At 34.4% G+C, this 24,840-nt stretch overlaps 1 protein-coding gene across 1 annotated transcript; it reads left to right on the plus strand.

Moving 5' to 3' along the window:
• Positions 1-22: 22 nt before the first annotated feature.
• LOC126819430 (probable lysosomal cobalamin transporter) lies at positions 23-22,985 on the plus strand. Its single transcript, XM_050547458.2, has 15 exons — positions 23-114; positions 1,443-1,619; positions 3,626-3,689; positions 4,890-4,984; positions 5,626-5,693; positions 6,873-6,961; positions 9,460-9,533; positions 10,843-10,962; positions 11,639-11,856; positions 13,852-13,954; positions 14,995-15,099; positions 16,411-16,554; positions 17,869-17,917; positions 19,234-19,337; positions 20,075-22,985. Exons 1-15 carry the CDS (start codon positions 55-57, stop codon positions 20,186-20,188), a joined length of 1,584 nt encoding a protein of 527 aa, XP_050403415.1. The 5' UTR covers positions 23-54; the 3' UTR covers positions 20,189-22,985.
• The last annotated feature ends 1,855 nt before the right edge of the window (positions 22,986-24,840 follow it).

Raw genomic sequence — 24,840 nt, forward strand, 5'->3', positions numbered from 1 at the left:
ACCGAGCAGCTCTCTATTTACTTCCGGTTCGGTCATGTGATCAAAACAGACGATATGGCGATTCCAAGTTTCGTTTTGGCAGCGGGATGGATTCCCTTTGTTGTCATTTTAGTGGTAATTAAAGCTAATTATAAGCACTAATTAAGTTGGGCTCATTATCTGTGGACCATTCTAATCGTTAGTTTATAATTTGACAGAGAATGTTGACCGTTATATTAGTCGTCAAAAGAAAGTGCGTTTTCAAAACGAGTCAACACTCAAAAAAAAAAAAATAAAAAAATAACATTGTTGACTCATTGTCATAAGATTATATATTTTGTTTTTTATCTCATCATTATTCATTATCACATCGTTAACAATTAGAGATCTTTATACGAAAATGATTATTTTGTCATAGTAGTTGTCAGGCATTTCATGATCAACTGTTATAAAATAAAGATAATAATAAAGGATGAAGTCTCTTTGATTTCTTGGGTCAGAAATATATAGTCTTGTTGAATGCATGACCATTTGGACAAAAAAAACCCACTCGAACGAAGACCAGTGGATAGACCACCCAGACTAATGTTTTTGAAATAAAAAAACATTAATACTTCACACTTTATTATTTCCAAAAATTGGTCCAAGTATAGTGTTATTAAAGTATGTTGTTTAACTTGTTTTTTAATAAATTGATAATTGTGTTTGTTTTAACACATTTCTTTTCTTTGAAATAAAAGTGTTATATTCTTACCTGTGGTCTTTAGTCCCAGTTGTCTGGTTAAGGTCTTGTTCAGCCAAGCACATAATCCATTTTGCTTAGTCTAATCCACGATTCACAATTCCACGCTTTGTTTACTGAATGATTGTCCTACTACATATTAAGAGCATATGATGGGATTTTGCAGATCATATCGAAAATGTTAAAAAAAGTTACCTGGTAGTTGTAGCCTTTTGTCATACTTGCTTTTGTACAAGCCGGGCTAATGAGATAGGCTTTTATATCAGTATTTTTAAGTATATTTATAATTCATTTCCAGCACAAAATGGCAAGTACTAGCTCAACAGTGACTGATATTTTTTATTTCTAAGTCTGCTTACAAAGTAGCTGGCTCACCAGCCTGGAGGTCGCATGTTCGATCCCTGCATTGGCCAAGAAAGTTCATTGTGATTTTCCGATGTGGTTTCCCCTTGTTAGTGGTGCAGGATGGAGGGCCTGACAAGTAAAGCTGTCTAGTTGTTCAGATGGGACGGAAAACCAAGTTCCTGTGTATACATTGGCGTGCACAGAAAAAAGATCTTTTGGCAGTTGGAATTCAAGGCCATATAGTGCCCGGGCAAAAATTTCCCTCATAGCACTGTATGGCATATGCCCGTCTTCATTAGCTTAGTATAGGAGCAGAACAGTCAGACGTTAAACCCTATTTCATTTCATTTGCTTACAAAGTATTCTTGTTTTTCAGTGTATCCTGATATTTTCTGCTTCATATATTCGTTACTATATGAGCAAATATGACAGTGAATTATCATCGACTTTGGCAGCCATATTTGCCCTGGCCATAGCCCTGTTTACCACAGCTCTGATTCCAGTTGATATTTTCCTGGTTTCGTACATGAAAAATTCAGATGGAGATTATGAGGTTTGACATTTTTAATTGACTTCATGTCAACTTGGGGTAAAAACTAAGGCTGACCTTAAAAATATCTTTGTTTCACCTAACGCGACCGACTAACTAAAACCACCCCCGACTTAAATTATTTTATTGCACTTTTCCACGATCTTTTTATTTTATTTTGTGTGTCAACCTGAAATATATCATGAGAGTTATTTCCCTATACTATGGCTATGGTTTGATTCATTATTGAAACTGGTTGATCAAGACGAAAGCGTCATAGGTGTCGCTTCTCAACAAAATGGTTGCAGACGAATACACGTCCATTCCCACGAAATAATTCTGCCTCTATGTCTGTGGTGCGTAGTTTTAAACATGACGACGATATTTTCAATATCCGTTTTCGAGAAAAATGAAAGCACAACGCGCACTATCGTTAAAAACGTGTTGAAGGAGTTTCACACTTCAAGTTCGTGGCTAATCGTATGCGAGTCGGGCATCACGAAAAATCCCGATGTCATTGATTTGTTTGCCAATAAAGAAGACGAATGTTTCCACCCGGAAAATTATTAAGCTGTCAAATTAGCTCTTAAGTTTAATAAAAACTTTCAGTTCGTTACTTTTTACGTCAGACCCCAAATTCATTAAACAAAATTAATGAATCTGTAGTATACAGCTAATAAGTTTTCTGTATTGATTTCTCTGACTTTAAAAAAAAATCTGAAAAAAAAACCGACCTACCGACCCTTCTCCTCGATGTGGGTCGGGTTTGGTGAAACAAAGATATTTTTAAGGTCAGCCTAATGATGGATACCATCTAATTAAAAAAATCTCTTATTTGATTTAATCTTTGAATGGCATTTAGCGATTGAACATAAGATGACACAATACAGTTCTATGAATATAATATAGTGATTGTTATCCATACAACTGTGTTGTGTTATCTTATTCAATTCTTTTAGAAATATTGTTTCTTTACAAATTTGTTTAGTGTGAAAACCAATAAAGGATATACCATTTAATTCAGCAATCCCTTATTTGATTCTTTAAAAAATATTGGATCAAGTTTAAACATACATTATGCAAGAGCTAAATCTGCCTATTGCAGGTCTTTCTTTAGGCCTGAAATGTTATCTAAATTATTAATTAGACATTAATTAACTTATCCAGACCATAATCAACTCTCGATGGCATCGCTAGCCTGCGATCTTTAGTGGATTATGAACTGATTTACTGCATAACTTTCCTTAACGATTTAACGATTAAATGGATAATCGAGACTATGCTGTTTATCGTACTGACTTTAGTAATGATGATCGAGGCTAGGCGGAAATTTAAATTGTTTAGTTCTCGGTTCATGGTGGATCAATTTGAATGAAATTTTCAGCAAATTGCCTTTACATTATCTAGTTTTTAACTATTATAGTGAGAACTGCCAACTCGTTATCGAATCTCCCATAATGTATCTTTAATAAATTTCCTTAGTGAAAACCAATAAAAAGTACCACACATCTAATTCAACAATCTCTTATTATTTGACACTTTTAAAACAAAAGAATTTTTAAAATATAATTATATCAATCAAATTTAAGTGAGTTTTTTTTTAAAATTAAATTAATCATTTACATGTATATGCAGTGCCAATAGTTTAAAGAATAATTTACAAGGTTAGCACACTCCTTGAAACTACTTAAAAATCCTGGAAAAATGAAAATGTAATTTCCAGTACTAGAAAATCCTGGAAAAACAAGATTACTCCTTGAAACTCCTGGAAAATTAACCTTTGTGGTTTCGCTCTATATTTTAAGATATAAAACTGAACGTAGTCATTGAATGTTTCTTCCATAGTTCACGAATTAGTCACCATAAATTTTCTTCAAGCATAAAAAAAATATATTATGATGTAGAATTCTATACAGGGACCCCTGGAATCTGATAAATAACTCCTGGAAAACTCCTGGAATTTTAAGTGTTCTGAGTTGTGCAAACCCTGCAATATCTGTACCAGTATTTAATTTATTTTATATTTTAAGGATTGGGCCAATAGTTCATCGGTTCGTAAAGAAATAGAAAAATCAGTTCTCTATGCTTATCTCTGTAAGTAATGTCTTATCCAGTATGTATTAATATGTCTACTTCAAGAAATTATAAATTTATTACCATGTATTTGTGACTTGCTTGATTGAAACTGGCAGGGCTAGGGGAATAGGTTCAAGGGAGATAAATCTCTTATTAGTGTTGTAAATGTCGTCGAAAAAACAAACAAAGTGTCATATACCAGTATGGAATTAAAATACAGATCTAATGTCTTATAGGCACTGTACCAATCATATTTTTTGTGAATAGAAATTGGCTATAATGTTGAAGTTATCTTAAGAACCCAAGCAATACATTACATAGTATATTATTATATAGATACGACTTCCTGGTGCAGTAAAAGTTCCTCTGTATTGTCCGGTTTGGTTTCGTTTGTCAGGATGGAGGTCCTGCAGCAAGCACAGTGTTTAGTCATTTGGATAAGACTAAAAACTGAGGACCAGTGTACATGGGCATGCACCTACATGTAAAAGCAGCCTTGACAGTTGGAATTCAATATATAAGCAGACCGTAGCGTCGCTATCCAGTCAAAATGTCCCTCATAGTACACTGTATGGCGTATGCCTGTCTTTATTAGCACAGTTGTTGCCGAAAAGTAGGACGTTAAACCCCATTTCTTTTTATTTCATTGTGCAGTATCAATACCTTTCTTAATGTCTCACATTTAACCTTTAAACCAGACAGTTACATGGGCTTTATTTACGAAACGTTTCTATTTATATAACAAACAAGGTAGTATTATATGTAATTATCTTTTTCTTTTATCTTGATCTGACTTTACAATCTGATTAAAACACAGATCCTATTTCATTTCGTTTTTTTATAGTTTAAATTTTCGTTTTACTTGTCTTTACTGCACTAGGATCTGGAAGAGTTGTTATATAACCCACGTTTCAGATGATGTGAGGGATTAGCTAATGAAACGATCTGTTACGACAAGTTTTTGGTGTGAGGTGCACAGAACTGTGTATAACCCACTAGAAACATCAATGGTGATTGGTTAATCGAATGTCTGATGTCATAGGGTCAAAAGCCGCTCATTTGACCACTGCTGCGGCCTTCCACTATAACTGGTCAGATCTTCATGTAGTACAGGCCATCGAAAGTTTAAAAAAACGAAACGAAATATAGATCTGTATTTTAATCTGATTAGTGAATTTACTACTGCAATTTTTTTATTTTACTTTCTTTTTTTTTCAGCATTATATTGCTTGGTGGCTTTCTGTATTTTTATACTCTTGCCATTTATTTATTTCTTTTATGAAGAAAAAGATGAAGCTTCAACCTGTAAATCGGTAAGACATTATACATATTCTTACAACTAAAGGAAAACTTTATTTATTTTCTGATACACTGAGCACTGGTTCATCATTTGTGCTTTAACTCAAATATCATATTTCTCATTGCTTAATCCACATTAATATATACTTAGATTGATTATTTAATTAAGAAAACAAAATCAAAATATCAACGCTAGATAATCTCACAACTTGAATTCGATTGAATTTAAACTAGATCCATTAGGTTTGCTAGCAAGGAAAGATGACAGCATCTCGTTATGGTGAGCAGCATAGATCAATGAAATTTCACTTTATCATAACTTTGTAAATATTCACCAGGGCCCTTATTCACGAAAACTTAAACTAAGATACAATCGAAATTTTAAGAAATACTGCAATTCGATTGGCTGACCAATATGCAAATTGGATATATGCAAACTGATTTTACTGGTCAGCCAATCGAATTGCAGTATTTCTTAAAATTTCGATTGTATCTTAGTCTAATTTTTTGTGAATAAGGGCCCATAGAATTGAATTTATTATAGAATTGAGGCATTTTTTGAAAAAAATCGTATTTGTTATAAAAAGGAATAAATAAGTTACTCTTTATATAAAACATTGTGTACATATGTATGTAAATTGAATTATTTTTACAGAGATGTTGTACTGCATTGAAATATCTGATAGTTTTTATCATCTTCGCTGCTGTCCTGTGTTTTATTGGGTAAAATGTAGTATTTTTATTTATATTTCCAGTTTAATGAATTTAAATTAGATTTAGACTGTATTTTATTTTTATATTGTTTGACAGACAGACAGAGAGAAATGAGGTTTAACGTTCATTCGACAAAAACTAGGTCATTTCGGAACTAATATATGGTTCAATTTTATTTCAATAATTCGCTTATATTTAGGGGTCTTTAGCAGTAGTATGAAACTGGAGTACCCGGAGAAAACCTACGAGGTTGGACAAGTGACCATACTCCTTTACTCGTACAACTGGTTATTTTTAGACTACATTTATGTAGAGTAGAAGGGAACTGCAGTAGCCCATTGAGTAAGATGCTGGCTCAGTAATCAGGAGGTTTCGGGTTCACTCCTCCGGATTTTTTGGCATGGTTTCCCCTTGTCAGTTGTGCAAGGACAATGTATAGTCATTTGGTTGTCCCATGTATACAATGGCGTGCACATAAAAGAACCATTTTCGAAATAAGAGTAGGCTGTAGTGCCGCTGTCCCGGCAAAATTTCCCTCATAGCACACTGCATGGTGTATGTCTATTTTTATTAGCCCAGTCAGTGCAGAAAAGTAGGATGTTAAACCTCATTTCATGAGTAGACCTCAAGTTTATTAAAAAACACTGTGCTTGATAATGATAAGAAGATACTTGTGGAAACATTGTGCTTTTAGAATAAAACTAGTGATTGTATCCCATATAAACTGTGTTCTGTAAAATTAGAACAGTTTGGCGATTTAATGATTTTATTTAAAAATGGAGAAATGATGCCAAGACTCGAAATCTTCTCAAAACTACAACTATTGATAACTTCGCTCAAAATAAAGTAATTTGATCTAAATTTTCAATATATTCATTTTGCATTATGTATTTTTGAAATATTATAGCGAGAATGGCCAGCTCTTTATCTAAATCTTACATAATACCCCTTTAATAGTAAGTGAGGACCGCCACTACACACAAAGCAAAAATTTACAAGATAAACCTGCAGACAAGACAGAATATAGACATTGTACCAAATAAACAAATATCAAACCAGAAAAGGCTCAAGGGGCTATTAATAGGCTTTTGCCGGTTATACCTTCCAACTTCTGAGAATACATATTGTTTTTTAAAAAAAAAAAGGTCTCATGCCTTTGCAATTAAAAGTATATTATGTTTTTTATAGAGCTTTTGTTCCAACTAAATCCCTTCCTGCAACCAATAGTACACAATGGAAACAGATAGAAGCTTTAATAAAAGACATGGGACATAATGGTAAATATAGTTATGGGTAGCCATAACAGGTGTCTTCCAAAACCACTAATTTCATTTTAAGCAAACTATTCAGGCCTTAACTGAGATTGTGTAGATTGTTCACTTGATATAGTAATTGGGCAGATAGCCGTTTAGATTTCTCTCACAAAGATAAAGCTACTAATTTCTTATTTAAGCGAGCTTGTCAGGCTTAAACATATATTATGCAAGAGCTAAATCTGCCTATTGCAGGTCTTTCTTTAAGCCTGAAATGTTATCTAAATTATTAATTAGACATTAATGAACTTATCCAGACCATAATCAACTTTCGCTAGCCTGCGGTATTTAGCAGATTGAAATACATTTTTTGTAAAATAATTAAATGGATAATCGATAGGGTTTTTTTTGTCGTACCGACTTGTAATGATGATCGAGGCTAGGCCTAAAATTCAAAAGCTAATATCTCGGTTCAGAGTGGAGCAATTTGACTGAAATATTCTGCATATTCTATTTACATTATCTATTTTGTAACTATTATAGTGATTAACAGTCAACTCTCTATCTAATCTCCCATAATACCTCTTTAAAGGGACAATAACACTCTTGCTGGCTTGAAAGCTCCAGAAAATAAATAATATCTCTATCTAAGTATACTATTCAAAAAAAGTAGGGGATATTTGATTTTTAAGTGTTATTAAAGTCACCTTATGAAACTCACGAAGAAACAAATGACAAAATGAAATGAAGTTCACATTCATCGATTTATTCCAAATGATCGTTAGACTAAGTAAGGCACAGACTGACCATTATAAGGGTAAAATGATACCCGGGGTCAAACGGCAAAGTTACCACAGCATCACAACCAAGTCAGTAACGGGTAAATCCTCCTCTGTTTGCCAAACAAGCATTAATCCGACGTGGCATACTCCTAATGAGACGTCTAAGGTCATTTTGGTCCAGATTGTCCCATTCCTGTTGCAACGCAGCAGCAAGTTCTTGGACATTGGCAGGACGTTGTTGACGTTGACGTTACCTCTGTCCAAGCATGTCCCAGACATGCTCGATGGGGGAGAGGTCGGGACTCAGTGCTGGCCAAGGTAATGTGGTGATGTTCTGTTGTTGGAGGTAACCTGTAACGATCCTGGCCCTGTGACATCTTGCGTTGTCATCCTGGAAGATGAAACGGCGGCCATGACGTCGTGCGAACGGCACAACATGGACTGCCAAGATGTTGTCCCGGTAGTACTGGCCTGTGACACGCCCTGCAACAACATGTAAAGCCGTTCTTCCAGCAACAGTGATGCCTCCCCACACCATAACAGAACCACCCCCAAATCGATCATGTCTGATGACGTTAACGTCTTGGAAGCGCTCGTTTCGACGACGCCACACCCTCCTACGTCTGTCCAAAAAATCAACAGTGAACCTTGACTCATCTGAAAACATCACATTGCTCCAGCGTCGATTATCCCAGTGTTGACGATCCCTACACCAACGACGTCTTGCCTGAATGTGATGATCTCTCAAACAAGGGATCACGCGAGGACGTCGGGCGCGAAGGTGACCCTTATGCAGTCGATTCCGAATCGTCTGGCCACTCACTCTCACACCAGTGTCTGTTTGAAGACGAGCGCTGATCTGATTTGCTGTGATGACACGATTTCTCAAGGCCAAGGTACGGATAAATCGATCCTGGGCTTGAGTTGTCGCCCTTGGTCGACCTGAGCGTGGTCTGTCCTGTACAGATTGTGTATCACGGTATCTGGACCATAGCCTGCTTATAACAGACTGAGAAACATTCATCGTCCGCGCCACAACCGCCTGTGTTGTGCCGATCTGTAGCATGCCAAGGGCACGTAACCTTTCATTTTAGGTAAGCCGACGCATATCAAAATTTGTTTTCTGGTCACTAAAACAATTAAACTGATGTTTCCACCCTGGAATTCAATGCCACAATGACTGTAACATTCAAAGTCAGAGTCGTGCAAATCTTGGGTTGGACCCCCATGATGATCCCAAGCATCACCTGCATTCCATGCGGTAGCTATTGGTGCGTTTGGGCGTCACATGTAACTGGAAATGTTTCTTCTGTTAGGTTCTATAGTGACTTTTTTCGTAGTCATTTGCATATTTTAGTATTATGCCCCCAAAATCAAATATCCCCTACTTTTTTTGAATAGTATACTAGATATTTAAGTGTCCTACCTGTTGTGTAAATTATCCATTACATCCTATTTTACTTGTCCAGAGGGTTCGAAAAAATATTTTTAAATCGAAGTTTCATTTGAAAAGGTTTACGTTAGACGTTTCAAACCATTATGTTGAATTTTTCAAAATTTTTAAATAAGGTTTGTTAAGATGAAATTTGTATCATCAATTAATTGACATATTCTAAAATAGTACAATTTGTTGTCCAAAATAAAGATTGGGACATATTATTCAGTTACAACAAGAGTGGTATTGAGCCTTTAAGTTATATTTTGCGACTGTTGCCGTTATTCCCTTTCTGTGTTTTTCAGGTGGTGAAGATGCTATATCATTTACTATCAGTGTATTAAGTTTGATTGGAATGTTCTCTTTAATACTTTACACCGTAAGTTTATTTATTTTTGATTGTCAATGAATTTGGATAAAATTTGAAAAAATATTTATGACATAGAAGTTTTAATCTTGGAAATCACTGCAATTAATTTGTTAATCGTATACCCTTCATGGTTCGACTTATGATATAGTACATGTTATTATGTTTATGCGGGGTGGTTGGATGTCCGCATGGTTAGTGTGTGTGCATTGTATCGTAAGTTCTGTCATTGAGTCAACTAGCTTGGTTTCGAATTCACACTTGTATGTGACATTTAGTAGGGTCACCTGCCAACCTCGTGGGTTTTTTTCTGAGTCCACCAGTTTCCACCCACAGCTAATTAAAGACACCTACGCGCAATTGAATTAATAGAATAAAATTAGTCCTGATAAGACATAGTTTGTGTAGAGTGGACGTTAAACCTCATTTCTTTCACTCTCTGCTATAGCAAGTGTTACTGCTTGTGAAAATGAGGTATCAGCATTGTTATATTAAAAGACTGTTGATAGTTCATGAGCATGTTACAAATTTTAGGGCAGAACCATATTTGAAATTATGAATATTGAGATAACGATATAAAAATCCTTAATATATTGTCATTATTGCAATATTATAGTGCTTCGAGCACCGCGAAATTAAACAGGGTTGGTTAAACGATTTATTGCCTTATTGTAGTAGTTTGGATGGTCCAAAAATTATTCTCAATAAAATCATATTACCATATGATAATGATTTATTGAAATTATTGTCCAACCCAAACAAAATTTCAAACAAAATTTTTTTTAAAAGAATTATTTATATACAATAGGAGAGGGGTTAACATAGGTCAATCCAATTTCAAATGAAATAAAATATTGTTTGTATAAAAAAATACACCAGTCTGGTTAAAATACAGATTTATATTTCGTTTCGTTTTTTTATACTTTCAATGGCCTACACTACATGAAGATCTGACCGGTTGTGGTAAAAGGTCGCGTCAGGGATCGTACAAGCGGCTTTTGACCATATGACATCAGACATTGATTAATCAATCAGTGTTGACGTTTCTAGTGGTTTACCCACAGTTCTGTGCATCGAATGCCAAGAAATCGCCGTAACAGACCATTTCATTGGCTAATCTCTCCAACCAGAACACCAGATATATAACAACTCTTCCAGATTCTAGTGTAGTACAGACAAATAAAACGAAATTTTGATCTATAAAAAACAAAACGAAATAGGATCTGTGTTTTAATCAGATTGAAAATACACTTAATATAGACACAGCACTGTAATTATACACCTCTGTGTTGACTAATTGTATTATATTGTTATAATTCAGGCATATGGGATGTCATCTCTTCCTATTGGACTGATTAGAGGTCGTCTAGATGCCAAGAAAGAACGAATGGAAGTACAAGGAAAATGTGAATCAACCGGGGAGGAAATACGAAGAAAAAGGGTAAGTTGGGGAGGGGTGCGTGCCTACCATATAGGTAGCTCAGTGAGCAAGGTGTGGATTCTTTCCTGATATTGTCAGCAAATGATCTCCGGATCTTTTAGCTTGGTTTTCCCTTGTTAGTTATGTGGTCAGAGGACATAGCAAGGGCATCGCATCACCTAGTTAATCAGATGGGATGAAAAACTGAGGTCCCTTGTGAATGTTTTAGTGCACGTAAAAGAACCCTTGACCATTGGAATTCAATTGCTGTCCGGGCGAAATGTCACTCGTAGCACACTGTATGGTGTATGCCTGTCTACATCAGCCCAGTTGAGGGTTGGATGACTGAATGGTTAGCGCATGTGCATTCAATCCTAAGGTCTGTCATTGAGTCAATTGGCTTGGTTTGATTCTCTGGTTGTACATGACAAGGAGTAGGGTCGCCTGTCCAACCTTGGTGGGTTTTCTCCGTGTCCTCCAGTTTCCTCCCACTGCTAAAGACCCCTAGGCGCAAGCAAATTATTGATATAAAATTGAACCATATGTTCGTCCTGAAATGACTTAGTTTGTGTGGATGTTAAACGCCATCTCTCTCTCTCTCTCTCTCTCTCTCTCTCTCTCTCTCAGTTTTTGTGTGTTAGTTCATGTTGAATATTATATCCTGTTGGATTTTTGAATATCCTTTTATAATCAACAGAATAAGGGGCGTAAAAGATTGACGAAGCATGAGGAAACATCGGTTAAGAAACTAGAAGAATCAGAACATCTGATGGAGAGACGATTACGCCATCTTCTGGCTAAAGAGAACAGCTGCGTAAACAAATGTCTGAAAGTTCTTCGACCGTTTGAGATGATTTTTGGAATCTTGATATCTCTGATTGGTCTATTGGTGTTTGTTTCACTGCTGCTCAGCAAGTAAGATTTGGTCGTAGTTTATATAATAATTCCTATACTGTTGGCAAGTAAGATATTAGAGAGGTTTCGCAACTTTATATTTACATTTAGACCGTTAAACGTCATCAGTTTTTGTGACGTATGACGTGAAGCGCACGTCATAAAAGTGTAGACAAAATAAGAAGAGGCTGAGACAAAACGTGCGTGCTTTACTAATCTCATCTTTAACAATCTATGGAGATCGTGGACCAAGTTTGTGCGCCACCTACTAAGTGTAACTGTAAGTGTGTATTTAACAAAATGTACAGTTTCCACTAACACTTATCTAAATGTAAGTGTAACTATTAAGTTGCGAAACCTCTCTATTGTCATAATTTTTATAATACTTACTACACTGCTGCTCAGCAAGGAAGATATTGGTCCTTATTTTTATCTGTCGGCCTGGACAGTAATTGCAATTTTTGACTCCAATACAATGTCAATATTCATTTATCCTGTTGTTTTCTTGGTAAATATTGACCTGGTTATGAATTGTGAAAAGAATCTTTTCTTAGCACCCAAATATCAATACATATCATATCTTGACTGCAGTGGCAATACCCAGCAGTAATGCCTAGTGGCTTTGCACTGCTCCGATAAGGAATCGTCGGAGAGCTCTACCCATGGAATTCCTGCTGGTTATTAGCAGCTAGTATAAACAGTCATTGTTTTTTAAGGCAAGCGATCGCTCTCGATCACCTGCTGCTCACCTGAATGTCAACCAAGGGGAGGTTTTTCTCCCTCCCCTTAAAATTGAAAATCGCTCTCCTTTACAAAGTCATGAGGGGTTGGTTTATTATCATTTATGAATCCAGGAGACCCCATAACATGCAGTTATAGATCTTCAGAACCATTTGCCATACACACAACTGATCACTCTCCTTAATATCAGATCACTCTTAATTTTTAAATCACTCTTCTTACCGAAACTAGGAGAGCTTTTTTAGGGGAGCGTTTTTTTCAATTTGTTAATTAAGGGGAGTTTTTTTCTGCTCTCCTCTAAAATACAAACAACAACGACTGGTATAAATCATAACTCGTTCGAAATATCTTTTGGAAACTTAATACACCCATCCACCTATTATGATATATAATAGTTCTTCCTTTTGCTAAGTGGGAAATGCTGAGTTTAATACATTTTGTCAAGTTATCATTATTTATGTAATGTGAGGAATTAACTTGTTACTTAAGTTGTAGTAGTGGGTGAAAGAATCCCTGGAATAGTGCAGGTCAGTATGTATCTCAGTGATGCTGTAGGGATGAAAAAGAAGCAATCTTTTTTGTAATAGTTCTGCCTTTTAATATTTGGGAAATGCTGATCGCGTTGAATACATTTTGACAAGTTGTCATTATAAAACTTTATGAAATTTTGTTTTCAGACTGGTATCATTTATATATGTAATACTGAGCATATAACTTGTTACTAGTAAATCTTAACAACAAAACAGTGGTAGTTCTTTGTAATTGAACTCAATTTTTGTCCACTATGGTCAAGTGCGAGTCATTAAGTAATATATTGATATTGTACGAGTGTGTTTAGCATGAGGGCTATATCTATATATTACGCAATGTCTTGCACAAGACCATTAAACCACTTAAAATACAGATGCTATCCAGCACATGCATTTCAATTAAATACGTCATGCAGGTCCAATATTTCAACTAGTATAAATAATGTACGCTTGGCACATTGTCTGTAACATTATTTGAAATAATGGTATGCCAATATCAAAGGATAACGTCACATCTGTATTTTAAAACCAGGGCCCTTATTCACGAAAACTTAAACTAAGTTACAACCGAAATTTTAAGAAATACTGCAACTTCATTGGATATATGCAAATTGATTTTACTGGTCAGCCAATCGAATTGCAGTATTACTTAAAATTTCGATTGTATCTTAGTTTAAGTTTTCGTGAATAAGGGCCCAGGTAACATACTTGAGATAACAATGAAATATTGTTTTATATATTTCAGTATTGATAAAGCTATACACAGTGGAGGATATAAAATGGGTTATGCTCTACCTAAACGCCATCTACCCAATCCTATTGATATTGTACTCGTCTACAGTCAAAAAGTAATTATTACATACTTAGAAATTAAAAATTTAAGATTTGATAATGACAAAATATATAGATATTTTAGTTTTTAACTTTATGATTTCTTTATTTACTTCATCGAACTACTAACAGTTAGGATAGTTCCAGGTGAAATTAACATACCACAAAATATCTCTGGCAAAACATGGGGGGTTGGATGGCTGAATGGTTAGCGTGCGCGCGCTGTATCATAAAGTCTGTCATTGAGTCGACTGGCGTGGTTTCGAATCCCCGGTTGTACGTGACAAGGAGTAGGGTCGCCTGTCCAGCCTCGTGTGTTTTCTCCGGGTCCTCCGGTTTCCTCCCACTGCTAAAGACCCATACGCGCAATCTAATTATTGAAATAAAATTAAACCATATGTTAGTCCCGAAATGACCTAGTCTGTGTCGAGTGGACGTTAAACCCCATTTCTCTCTCTCTCTCTCTCTCTCTCTCGAGCTTGTACGTGACAAGGAGTAGGGTCATCTGCCCAACCTTGTGGGTTTATGCAGGATCCTCCGGACTCCTTTTAATCCACTTTGAAACAAGACGGCCAGAATTGGGTCAAATGAGGTCCCAGTAGGAAGTAGGGTAATTAAAAGCTTCCATTCCCTTTAATATAACTTCAAATAAAAATAATTCTTAGTAATTTATTATGGATAATATCATATTTTATTGTATGTGATTACCACATGAAAAACAACAAATAGTACACCTTTTGAACATTTTCCAATATTTAATTCACATACTGGCTTGAAGTTGACGTCGGTAATATTCCTGGATAAATTACTGTCTTCGTTTATTCGATGGAACATTCAAGTTTCATCAGTCGATCTAAAATATTAGGCTTTTTCTACTACTGCGAGTATTAGAAAATGCCATAGCCATATTAAGCTTATACGGCACCATGACATTTCTTCATAAAACAAATTGTAATTTTTTATCTTTTTACGTAACTTGCAAAAGTACATGTCTATCACATAATTTGCAATGCAAATACACAGTAGGCCTGAATGAGATGGTTGTTAATATTTTCAGGTATTTCCCCTGGATTATATACTCATGTGTGGTGTTGTTGTATATTTTGTATTCTGTTCGATGTCTGGTATCAGAAGTATGGGAATCTGGTTCTTCTGGATCAGGGTAAGCGGTCTCTTGCAATAATCATATTTTTATTCATATTTTTATTCACAAAGCATTCTCATACTTAAGTTAAGAATTTACTCAAAATTGCTTGCCTTATTTTGACTAAATTATAGCCCTTTATAAAACTTTTGTTGTTTTAATGTATCAAATACATCAATAAGAAACTATGTGCAAAGTTTTGTGTTTCTGGATCAAAGATATTTCTCATAAACAGTGATTAAAAGTTGAGTAAATTCTCAACTTAAGTCTGAGAATGCTTTGTGAACTTGGGGCCAGAGGCCATGGACGAGACTTAAATTTAGTCAGTAAATGTAAGACTGCCATTCATCCACTGGGCTAAGTCCAGCATGCAAGTCAGATTTAAGAAAACAGTTTAGAAGCAGATTGAAAATGGAGAATTGTTGAATATTAACTATTAACAAACAACCATTCTGTGTTGAATGGAGACAATCAAAATCACTAAAATACATCATTAGTTACAATCTATCGTTTCATGTGTATTTACCATAGTATCATGTATAATTCATGGTATCACATAGTTACCATGGTATCATGTATATATTAACTGTGTTATCATGTATATAAACCATAGAATCATGTATATTTACCATGGTATCATGTATATTTACCATGGTATCATGTATTTTTACCATGTTATCATGTGTGTTTTCCATGATATCATGTATATTTACCATGATATCATGTATATTTACAATGGTATCATATATATTTACCATGGTATCATGTATATTTACCATAGTTTTATGTATATTTACCATGGTATCATGTATTTTTACCAGGGTATTATGTATATTTACCATGATATCATGTATATTTACCATAGTATTATGTGTATTTACCATGTTATCATGTATATTTACCATGTTATCATGTGTGTTTTCCATGATATCATGTATATTTACCATGTTATCATGTGTGTTTTCCATGATATCATGTATATTTACCATGGTATCATGTATATTTACCATGTTATCATATGTGTTTTCCATGATATCATGTATATTTACCATGGAATCATGTATGTTTACCATGGTATCATGTATATTTACCATGTTATCATGTATATTTACCATGTTATCATGTACAATTACCACAGTATCATGTATATTTATCATGGTATCATGTATATTTACCATAGCATATGTGTATTTACCATTGTATCATGAATTGTTTTAGATGCATAAGGTTGGAATAAGATGAAACAGAGTTAATGTTTTATTTGAATGTATATTTAAGATCTATAAGATTCGAGTATGAAGGTTTATTAATGTTAAATATATATTTTAGATGTATAAGATTCGAGTAAGACGAACACGACCACAAGGTATATTAATGTTGTGTATGATATTAATGTTAATAATACTGGCTATTAACATTATGTTATATGAACTGACACCACAATATTCATCATTTGGAAGTCAACATTACAGGGTAAGTTACTCTTTACACATTAACAAATTCCTTATAAAATGTTAAATTGTTCTTTATAGACATACATGTATACAAATTCCTTATAAAATGTTACATCTAAGTCCTATTAATATCAGAATTGTCATATCGCTAATTATAATTTTATTTTTAGGAATAAATTACTTATTTTATTCGGAAATCACCTTCTATAATTACATTCAAATCGCATTTGGAAACTCATTTATTCAAACACACTTTTTACTGATTTTACACATTTGACTGTTGTTAAATTTTTTATATAATTTTTAACATTGTCTTTTTTTTTCTTTTCCTGTTTTTTTTTTTTTTATAACTTTTCTTTTTTATCATAAATTGTATTTTCACATTGTTATTGTTAACTGCATCTGAACACTTCAGTGAAAGATGCGCTATATAAATATATTAAGTATGGCTTAATGGTCGAGAGTGAGACATTAAGTAATATATTGAAACTACCATTAAACAACTTAAAATACAGACACTGTCCCACACATGCTTTTTATACGACCACATTGAAATGTGGTCGTATATTGTTGTCGCCCCCGTCCAACCGTCTGTCCGGCGTCCACAATTGCCTGTGGACGCTCTAGAGGCTAAAGTTATTATCCGATTGACTTTAAATTTATACACAGTGTTTGAGGCCATGAGATAAAGAACCATATTTATTTTCAACGATTTTGGATAATTGCTGCCAGAGTTATGGCCCTTGATCACTTTGAAAAATCTTGTGACGCTCTAGAGGCTAAAGTTATCATCCAATTGACTTCAGATTGATACACAGAGTTTAAGGTCTTGAGACAAACAAGTATATTGATTTTCAATGAATCTTTATGACTTGAACAGCTAAATCCATGATGTTAAAAGTTTCGTATACTAAACGTTAGCATGGGGCAGAACTTTATAAAAACCAAACAAATTCTAATGGTTTTCTGATAATTACTTAATGAGTTGTTACTCTTAATCAGATTTTAATGTATTATAAATGTTTCATTACCGAAAAAAGTAAAAATATGCGACTACTCTTGTTGACTGCCCGGACGATAAAGCTGCTGTGGGCATATGTTTCGTTTCCTGGCAACCTATCTTCAATGAAATATGTCACACAAGTCCAATATTTCATCTAGTATAGATAATGTACGATTGGCAAGTTGCCCGTACATTATTGGAAATAATGGTACGTCAATATCAAAGGATGATGTCACATCTGTATTTTAAATAATAATAATAATATCGTGGATATAGTATTACCGACAGCCAATATATGCCAGTATATTGAACAATTATTATATGTTATAGATTAATTCAACAAGTCCTCTAGAACCATGTACAACAGCCGTATCTACAGGTAAATAACTCTATTTCTTTCAAATTAAATTAACGCTGCGTAATTTACAATTTTCACTAAAATATTAAATTTCTCGAAGCTCAATTCATGCTAGTATGTAGTAAGATTGATGATTCAACATTTAATTTTAAGAAAATAAAATAAAAATACCAACGCTTGTATGTGACAAGAAGTAGGGTCGCCTGTCTAATCTTGTGGGTTTTCTCTAGGTCTTTCAGTTTCTTCCCACTGCTAGAGACCTCTAAGTGCAAGAAAATTATTGAAATAAATTTAAATGAAATGAAATGAAATGGGGTTTAATGTCCTACTGTTCTGCTCCTAAACTGAGCTAATGAAGACGGGCATATGCCATACAGTGTGCTATGAGGGAAATTTTGCCCGGGCACCGGCGCTACGGCCTACTCTTATATCGAATTCCAACTGCCAAGGGATCTTTTATATGTATCCAGTATGTACACGGGACCTATATTTTTCGTCCCATCTGATGACTAGACAGCTGTCCTTGTAAGGCCCTACGTCCTGCATCACTGACACGGGAAAAACCACGCCGGAAAATCTGGATGAACTTGAAATAAAGTTAAACCATATGTTAGTCCCAAAGTAACGTTAAAATCCATTTCTCCCTTCAAGCTGTGTTGTTATTAAAATTTTGACACACAACTAGAGGTATGCTACATGTACTTTGAGAATAGATCTCTGTCCTTAATAGCCACCATATTTGAAAATATAGTGTACGGATGATTTATGCGGTTCTAATCAGTTTCATACACTTAAAGACTAAATAAACATTTTCAATTGGATTACATATGAAAATGAAAGCAAAATATATACGGTACTTTTCGAAATGGGAATTAAATTGTCTGTCAGCTAGCTTCGTGTTCGTTCTCAACTGAATGGTTAGCGTGCGTGCACTGTACAATAAGGTCTGCCATTTAGTCAACTGGCATGGTTTCGATTCCCCGGTTGTACGTCGCATGTCCAACCTTGTGGGTTTTCTGCGGGTCCTCCGGTTTCCTCCCACTGCTAAAGACGCAAGCGAATTATTGAAATAAAATTGAACCATATGTTAGTCCAGAAATAACCTACATTTAGTTTGTGTCGAGTGGACGTTAAACCCTATTTCACTTTCTCTCTGTCAAGCAGAGCTAATTGTAGAAAGACAGCGCATGAACTAGAGGTCGACTTTAAATTCTTTGAACATGACTAGAAATTATATTGCCCTTTGGCTAACCTAGACCAATCTCATTGAGTCTGTTTTTATGTAGTTGTTGTTTGATATTAGTTAAAATGTTGATTTGTTTAAATATCTTTTACAGAATACTGTACAGCTACACAAATGGTTGTTTTGTTGACCAGATTCTTCTATAAAATGTCCTTCTTTGGTGCCGCCTATTATTTCGGTACTTGGATATTCCTGGGAGTAAGTTAAACTTTTAGTTCTATCAGAATAGATGTTTAAAAATCCCCGCCCAACAGCAGAACAAAAACAGATTTAGGTGGAAATGAGTGGTGGTTTATTCATCTTTATAACGTTTGAGGAATGTTGGATAGCCGAATGGTGAGCGCATGCGCGTTATATCATATGGTCTGTCATTGAGTCAACTGGCGTGGCTTTGATTCCCCGGTTGTATGGGATAAGAATTAGGATCGCCTGCCCAACTTTGTGGGTTTTCTCCGGGTCCTCTGGTTCCCTCCCACTGCTAAAGACCCTACGCTCAAGCAAATTATTGAAATAAATTTGGACCATATGTTAGTCCCGAAATGACCTAGTGGAGTTAAACTCTCTCTCTCTCTCTCTCTCTCTCTCTCTCTCTCTCTCTCTTATTAAGCAATATTTGTAAAAGTTAAAGAAACAATTTACCATTGTACTATAACACTACATATATCAGTGAACGGAATTTTATCAGTGCTGGCATCACCAATCACTAAATACCAATCAGAATATAGGTTGTATCTCTCTCTCTCTCTCTCTCTCTCTCTCTCTCTTTCTTTTGTTAAAGAATTTGCTCTTTGTCTTGGGCATGGTTTAAACTACTATGTATTTAATACTAATAATGTATGTTTATAAAGCGCTCAAAAATCCATCCATTCATGCATGTTAAGTCACTTTAGTTCTACCTGATGAGAAAGATTGATTTGTAAAATGTTTTATTTCAGGTGTTTTTGTTGGGTTTTATCGTAGCTGTAATTCGTGGACGTCGTTCATCAATCAGTGGTGACGTAGAAGACAGTGATTTTGAAGAAAGCGATGAAGAATTAATCAGTGGGTGAATTGTTGACAACAACTGTTGATTACAAACTTTTGTATATTTTTATTGAGATAACTTATTTATATGTATCGTTGTTGTTGTTGTATATGTAGGCCTAGTAATGACTCTCACAAAATGTATCTTATTGTATCATTCAACTGACTTGAGAAACCTAGTAGAATCGGTCAGATCTATTTCACATGCAGATTTCGTCATGGATCACGAGATGTAAACAGGGCTAGCGCTAACCCAAAACCTAGCCCTAAACCTAACTCACAATCCTCGGCAACAATCACGTGCCCTAACCCTGTTTAAATCTTGTGACCTTGGGGAAATCTGCAGGTGGACATGTGAAATAGAAATAGAAATAGTAATTGTATTCTATAAGTAGGATGATCTACAATCTGCACACATAGATCCATCTACTTCATACTTTGAGAATAGATCTCTGCCCTAAATTGCCGACATATTCAAAAAATTAGTATATTGTTTTGTAATGTGGTTCTACTCCGTTTCACATGTCATACATGCAAAGACTAAATAAGCTTTTACAATTTTATTAAATGGAAGCAGAATAAATACTAAACAATATTCCCGAAGTATGCTTATTGTTTTCGACTAAAATCGTCGATTTAGGACTTAAAATGTCGGTCAACCAGTTTAGTGTCTGTTCTGAGCTAATTGTAGAAATGCAGCATAAGTTTAGTATGGGTGATCCACATAGGCTAACCTGTTCATTCGGTAAATATGATTACCTCGAGAGCTAAATGACACTGATCAGATTTACTTTATAATAAGATGCATCAGACAAAATCAAAACATGGCATCTAACTGACTACATATACAACCTCGCAATATGAGTTACATACTTACATGTGATCAAATAGTTCCTTATAAAATATCTCTTTAACTTTTCCGTCATTAGTCAAAATAATCTGATAATAATTATGAAAAGAGATGAATGTATCTATTTATTTGTAGTTGAACTCTTTTTGTAAGTTGATTTTGTTTTACAAACACAACTATTTTGAATACATCAGTTAGGCAGTATAACGATTGCGTCAGTACTGCTATAGTTTTCACATTGGTTTATTATAGGAGCATTAGGTAAGATTAGATAAAGAGCTCTCAGTTCTCACTATAATGGTTAAAAACTAGATAATGAAAGAGAATATGCTGAAAATTTTAGTCAAATTGCTTCACTCTGAACCTAGATATTGGCAATTTAATTTTAGGCTAGCCTTGATCGTCATTACTATCATTGTTACAATAATAAACAAAGTCTTGAATATCCATTTATATGGTTATTTCATCCATCACAAAATGTATTCAAATCCACTAAATTATGTAACATTTCCGACCTAAATAAAGACCTGCAATAGGCAGATTTAGCTCTTGCATAATGTATGTTTAATATCAACATTAGTTAGCAAGTTTTGTTTTGCACGAAGTATGCTTGAACAATTTAATATATTTAAGATGTTTGTACTGTTGTTTGCACTGAAGAATTACAGAAAATAAAAGACATTTATGTAATTAAAAATGATATAATCTTTGAATGGCATTTATATGGATAACAATCACTATATTATATACACACGACGTTTCAACATTTTTGTGCTTGATAACGACCAGTGAATTCTTGTTGAAAAGTCGTGTGTATATAATATAGTGATTGTTATTCATAGAACTGTGTTGTGTTGAAATAAAAATGATTTGTAGGAATCCATTGTTGTTAAAGGTAGTAATGGATATATGTAATCTGTGATAATAACATGTTAAATAATAATACATTTGATAGCCTTAAACACACAAAATTGAAAGTTTTGACAGAATAATCCTTTGTTTGTAAGTTCTATGCTTTTTTAATATATAATGTTTTTAAAATTTGGTATATTTTCATCTGTAATTTTTTCAAAATTATTACTTTCTTACTTGTGAAAAACTCTTTTCTGCCAAATTTATTCAAAATGCAAATTGAAAAGGTACCTATCTTAAAGGGAATGGAAGAATTCTTTGTTCCTGAATTATAGGTATTTTCTTAAAATATTCAATTATTTATAAATTTTGTATATTTTCAATCTGATTAAAACACACGTCCTATTTCGTTTCCATTTTTATCGTTCAAAATATCGTTTTACTTGTCTTTACTACACTAGGATCTGGAAGAGTTGTTATCATTGACGTGTTCTGAATGGTGTGAGGAATCAGCCTAGGCGTGTTTTGCACGGAACTGTGGGTAATTGACTAGTAACATCAATGCTGATTGGTTAATCAAATGTCTGACGTCATAGGGTCAAAAGCGGCTAGTATGACCTCTGACGCGACCTATCGCTACAACCGGTCAAATCTTCATGTAGTGTAAGCCATCGAAAGTATATAAAAAATGAAACGAAATATAGATCTGTATTTTAATCCGATTGGTATATTTTCATCTGTACTTAAATTTATCAAACTTTTCTACTTCTGAAATAACATATTCCTGTCAAATTTAATTGTGTAAATATAATATGTGTACTTTGTAAATTATAAGATATGTAATGTGCAAAATAGGATATATGTATTGTACAAGTTATGATATATGTATTATGCAAGTTATGTATTGTGTGTATTTTATACATTGTGCAAGTTATGATGTATGTATTGTGTATATTATATACACTGTGCATGTTATGTGTATTGTGTATATTATATATATTGTGCAAGTTATGTGTATTGTGTATATTATATACATTGTGCAAGTTATGTGTATTGTGTATATATATTGATGCAAGTAATGATTAAGTAAATACTACTAGTAAACAATAAACTAGCTTATCGGAGTCCCATTAAAGTCATATTTTGTAAACTTAAATATGGGGTGCGTTAATTTTCAACAACAAAAATATGAAAGATTGTGGAGTGCCTTTATATAAAAATGCCCTGAATTAATAGTGAGTTTACTCTAGGACATCAAAAGCGATGCCTTTTGTATAAACTTCAGTTCATCTCGGTAAGCACTAACCTGTCTAGTTCGTTTATATTGCCGTCACCCCCGTCCGTCCACCTGTCCGTCGTTCCGGCGTCTACAATTGTTTGTGGACGCTCTAGAGGCCAAACTTAATATCCGATTGACTTTAAATTTATACACAGTGTTTATGGTCATGAGACGAAAAAGCCTAGTAATTTTCAGCAATTTCCGATAATTACTGCAAGAGTTATGGCCCTTGATCACTTCAAAAAATCTTATGGACTCTCTAGAAGCTAAAATCAATATCCGATTGACTTTAAATTTATACACAGTGTTTAAGGTCATGAGACGAAGAAGCCTATTGATTTTCAGCGATTTCCGATAATTACTGCCATAGTTATGGCCCTTGATACACAGAATTTAAGGTCTTGAGACGAACAAGTATATTGATTTTCAATGAATTTTGATAATTTGAACAGCTAAATCCATAATATTGAATGTTTCGTATACTAAACGTTAGCATGGAGGAGAAATTTATAAAAGCCGTATTTCATTGAAATTGAGCACCTTCATAACTCCTGAACAGATTGACCTATGGATATGGCTCACTGTGTTTTCAAGAATATTATACATCTGCTGCTACGCGTTGTTGAATGAATCATATATTTTCCCAATCAACAGATTATTCTGGAAAAAGCAACATTTTGTCATTCTGTGTGTGGTCTTCTTAAGTTATTCATTTGGCATACATAAATACGCTCAGTGGTCCTCTCTACACAGCTGAGGTGGCCGCAAACTCAACAAAAGTCTTATGTAGACTGTCAAATTTAAATGATCAATGTCGGCAAGGCAGGGTACCTTCTTAGTGAACGTTCAGCTAGGGGTATCATAATCGAAACAATATTTGGGGACGGGTTGTTTCTAAGGCAAACTATTTCACCAAAGACAATTCTGAGATTATGTCACTTCTGTGACGTCATTTTCGGTTTTGGTTCTGTTTGATTTCCAAAATGGCCACCAGAATTTAACGAAAAATGAATTTCTAAGTAGGATGGTTATCACACAAGGTAATCTTGTCATATGTCATATATAGGGTTTTCGTAGCCATTGAATTTAAAATTGATCAAAGTTATTTTTGCGATTTTCGATGAAGCGGAAAGGTTTGTTCCGCACAGGAATTAGCTTAGAAGGGACAAATTCCATTTGTAAAACCAGATATTTGATAAACTATTAACATACTTATGGAAAACAGCTACTGATTTATTTAGGCGACGTTTGGAAGAGTATTCTCTCAACGTTTTCAAGCTAATATGCCCAGTTACTAATAAAATGCCACTTAAAGAATACAGATATTTGATGTTAGTGAACCCATTTGAAGAACACCGGGGAAGAACGATCTAAGTCACTTTTTCAATGAACCCCAGTTAATGGCGCCATCTGGTAGAAAATTGTATACACTTTCAGTGGAACAAACAATTTTCAGGTAAAAATGGTCGGAGTCACATCGAAATGGCCTCCGTCGTTTTTATTTGACCTTAATTTGGCTAAAAATTGGAAGTCAGTTGTTGTACTGGTAATTATGATTCGTATTAAACATCATTTTGAAGTTGTCATTAAACCCACTCGTTGTTCTGTTCGCGTCAAGCATTCTCGTCAAAAAGTCTGTTTTGCCTTTTATGCGAAAAGATAAAAACGTGACTTCGATCTTTTTTCCCCTGGACTCG

The sequence above is a fragment of the Patella vulgata genome, chromosome 4, assembly GCF_932274485.2.
Source record: "Patella vulgata chromosome 4, xgPatVulg1.2, whole genome shotgun sequence".
In the NCBI taxonomy this organism is placed as follows: domain Eukaryota; kingdom Metazoa; phylum Mollusca; class Gastropoda; family Patellidae; genus Patella; species Patella vulgata.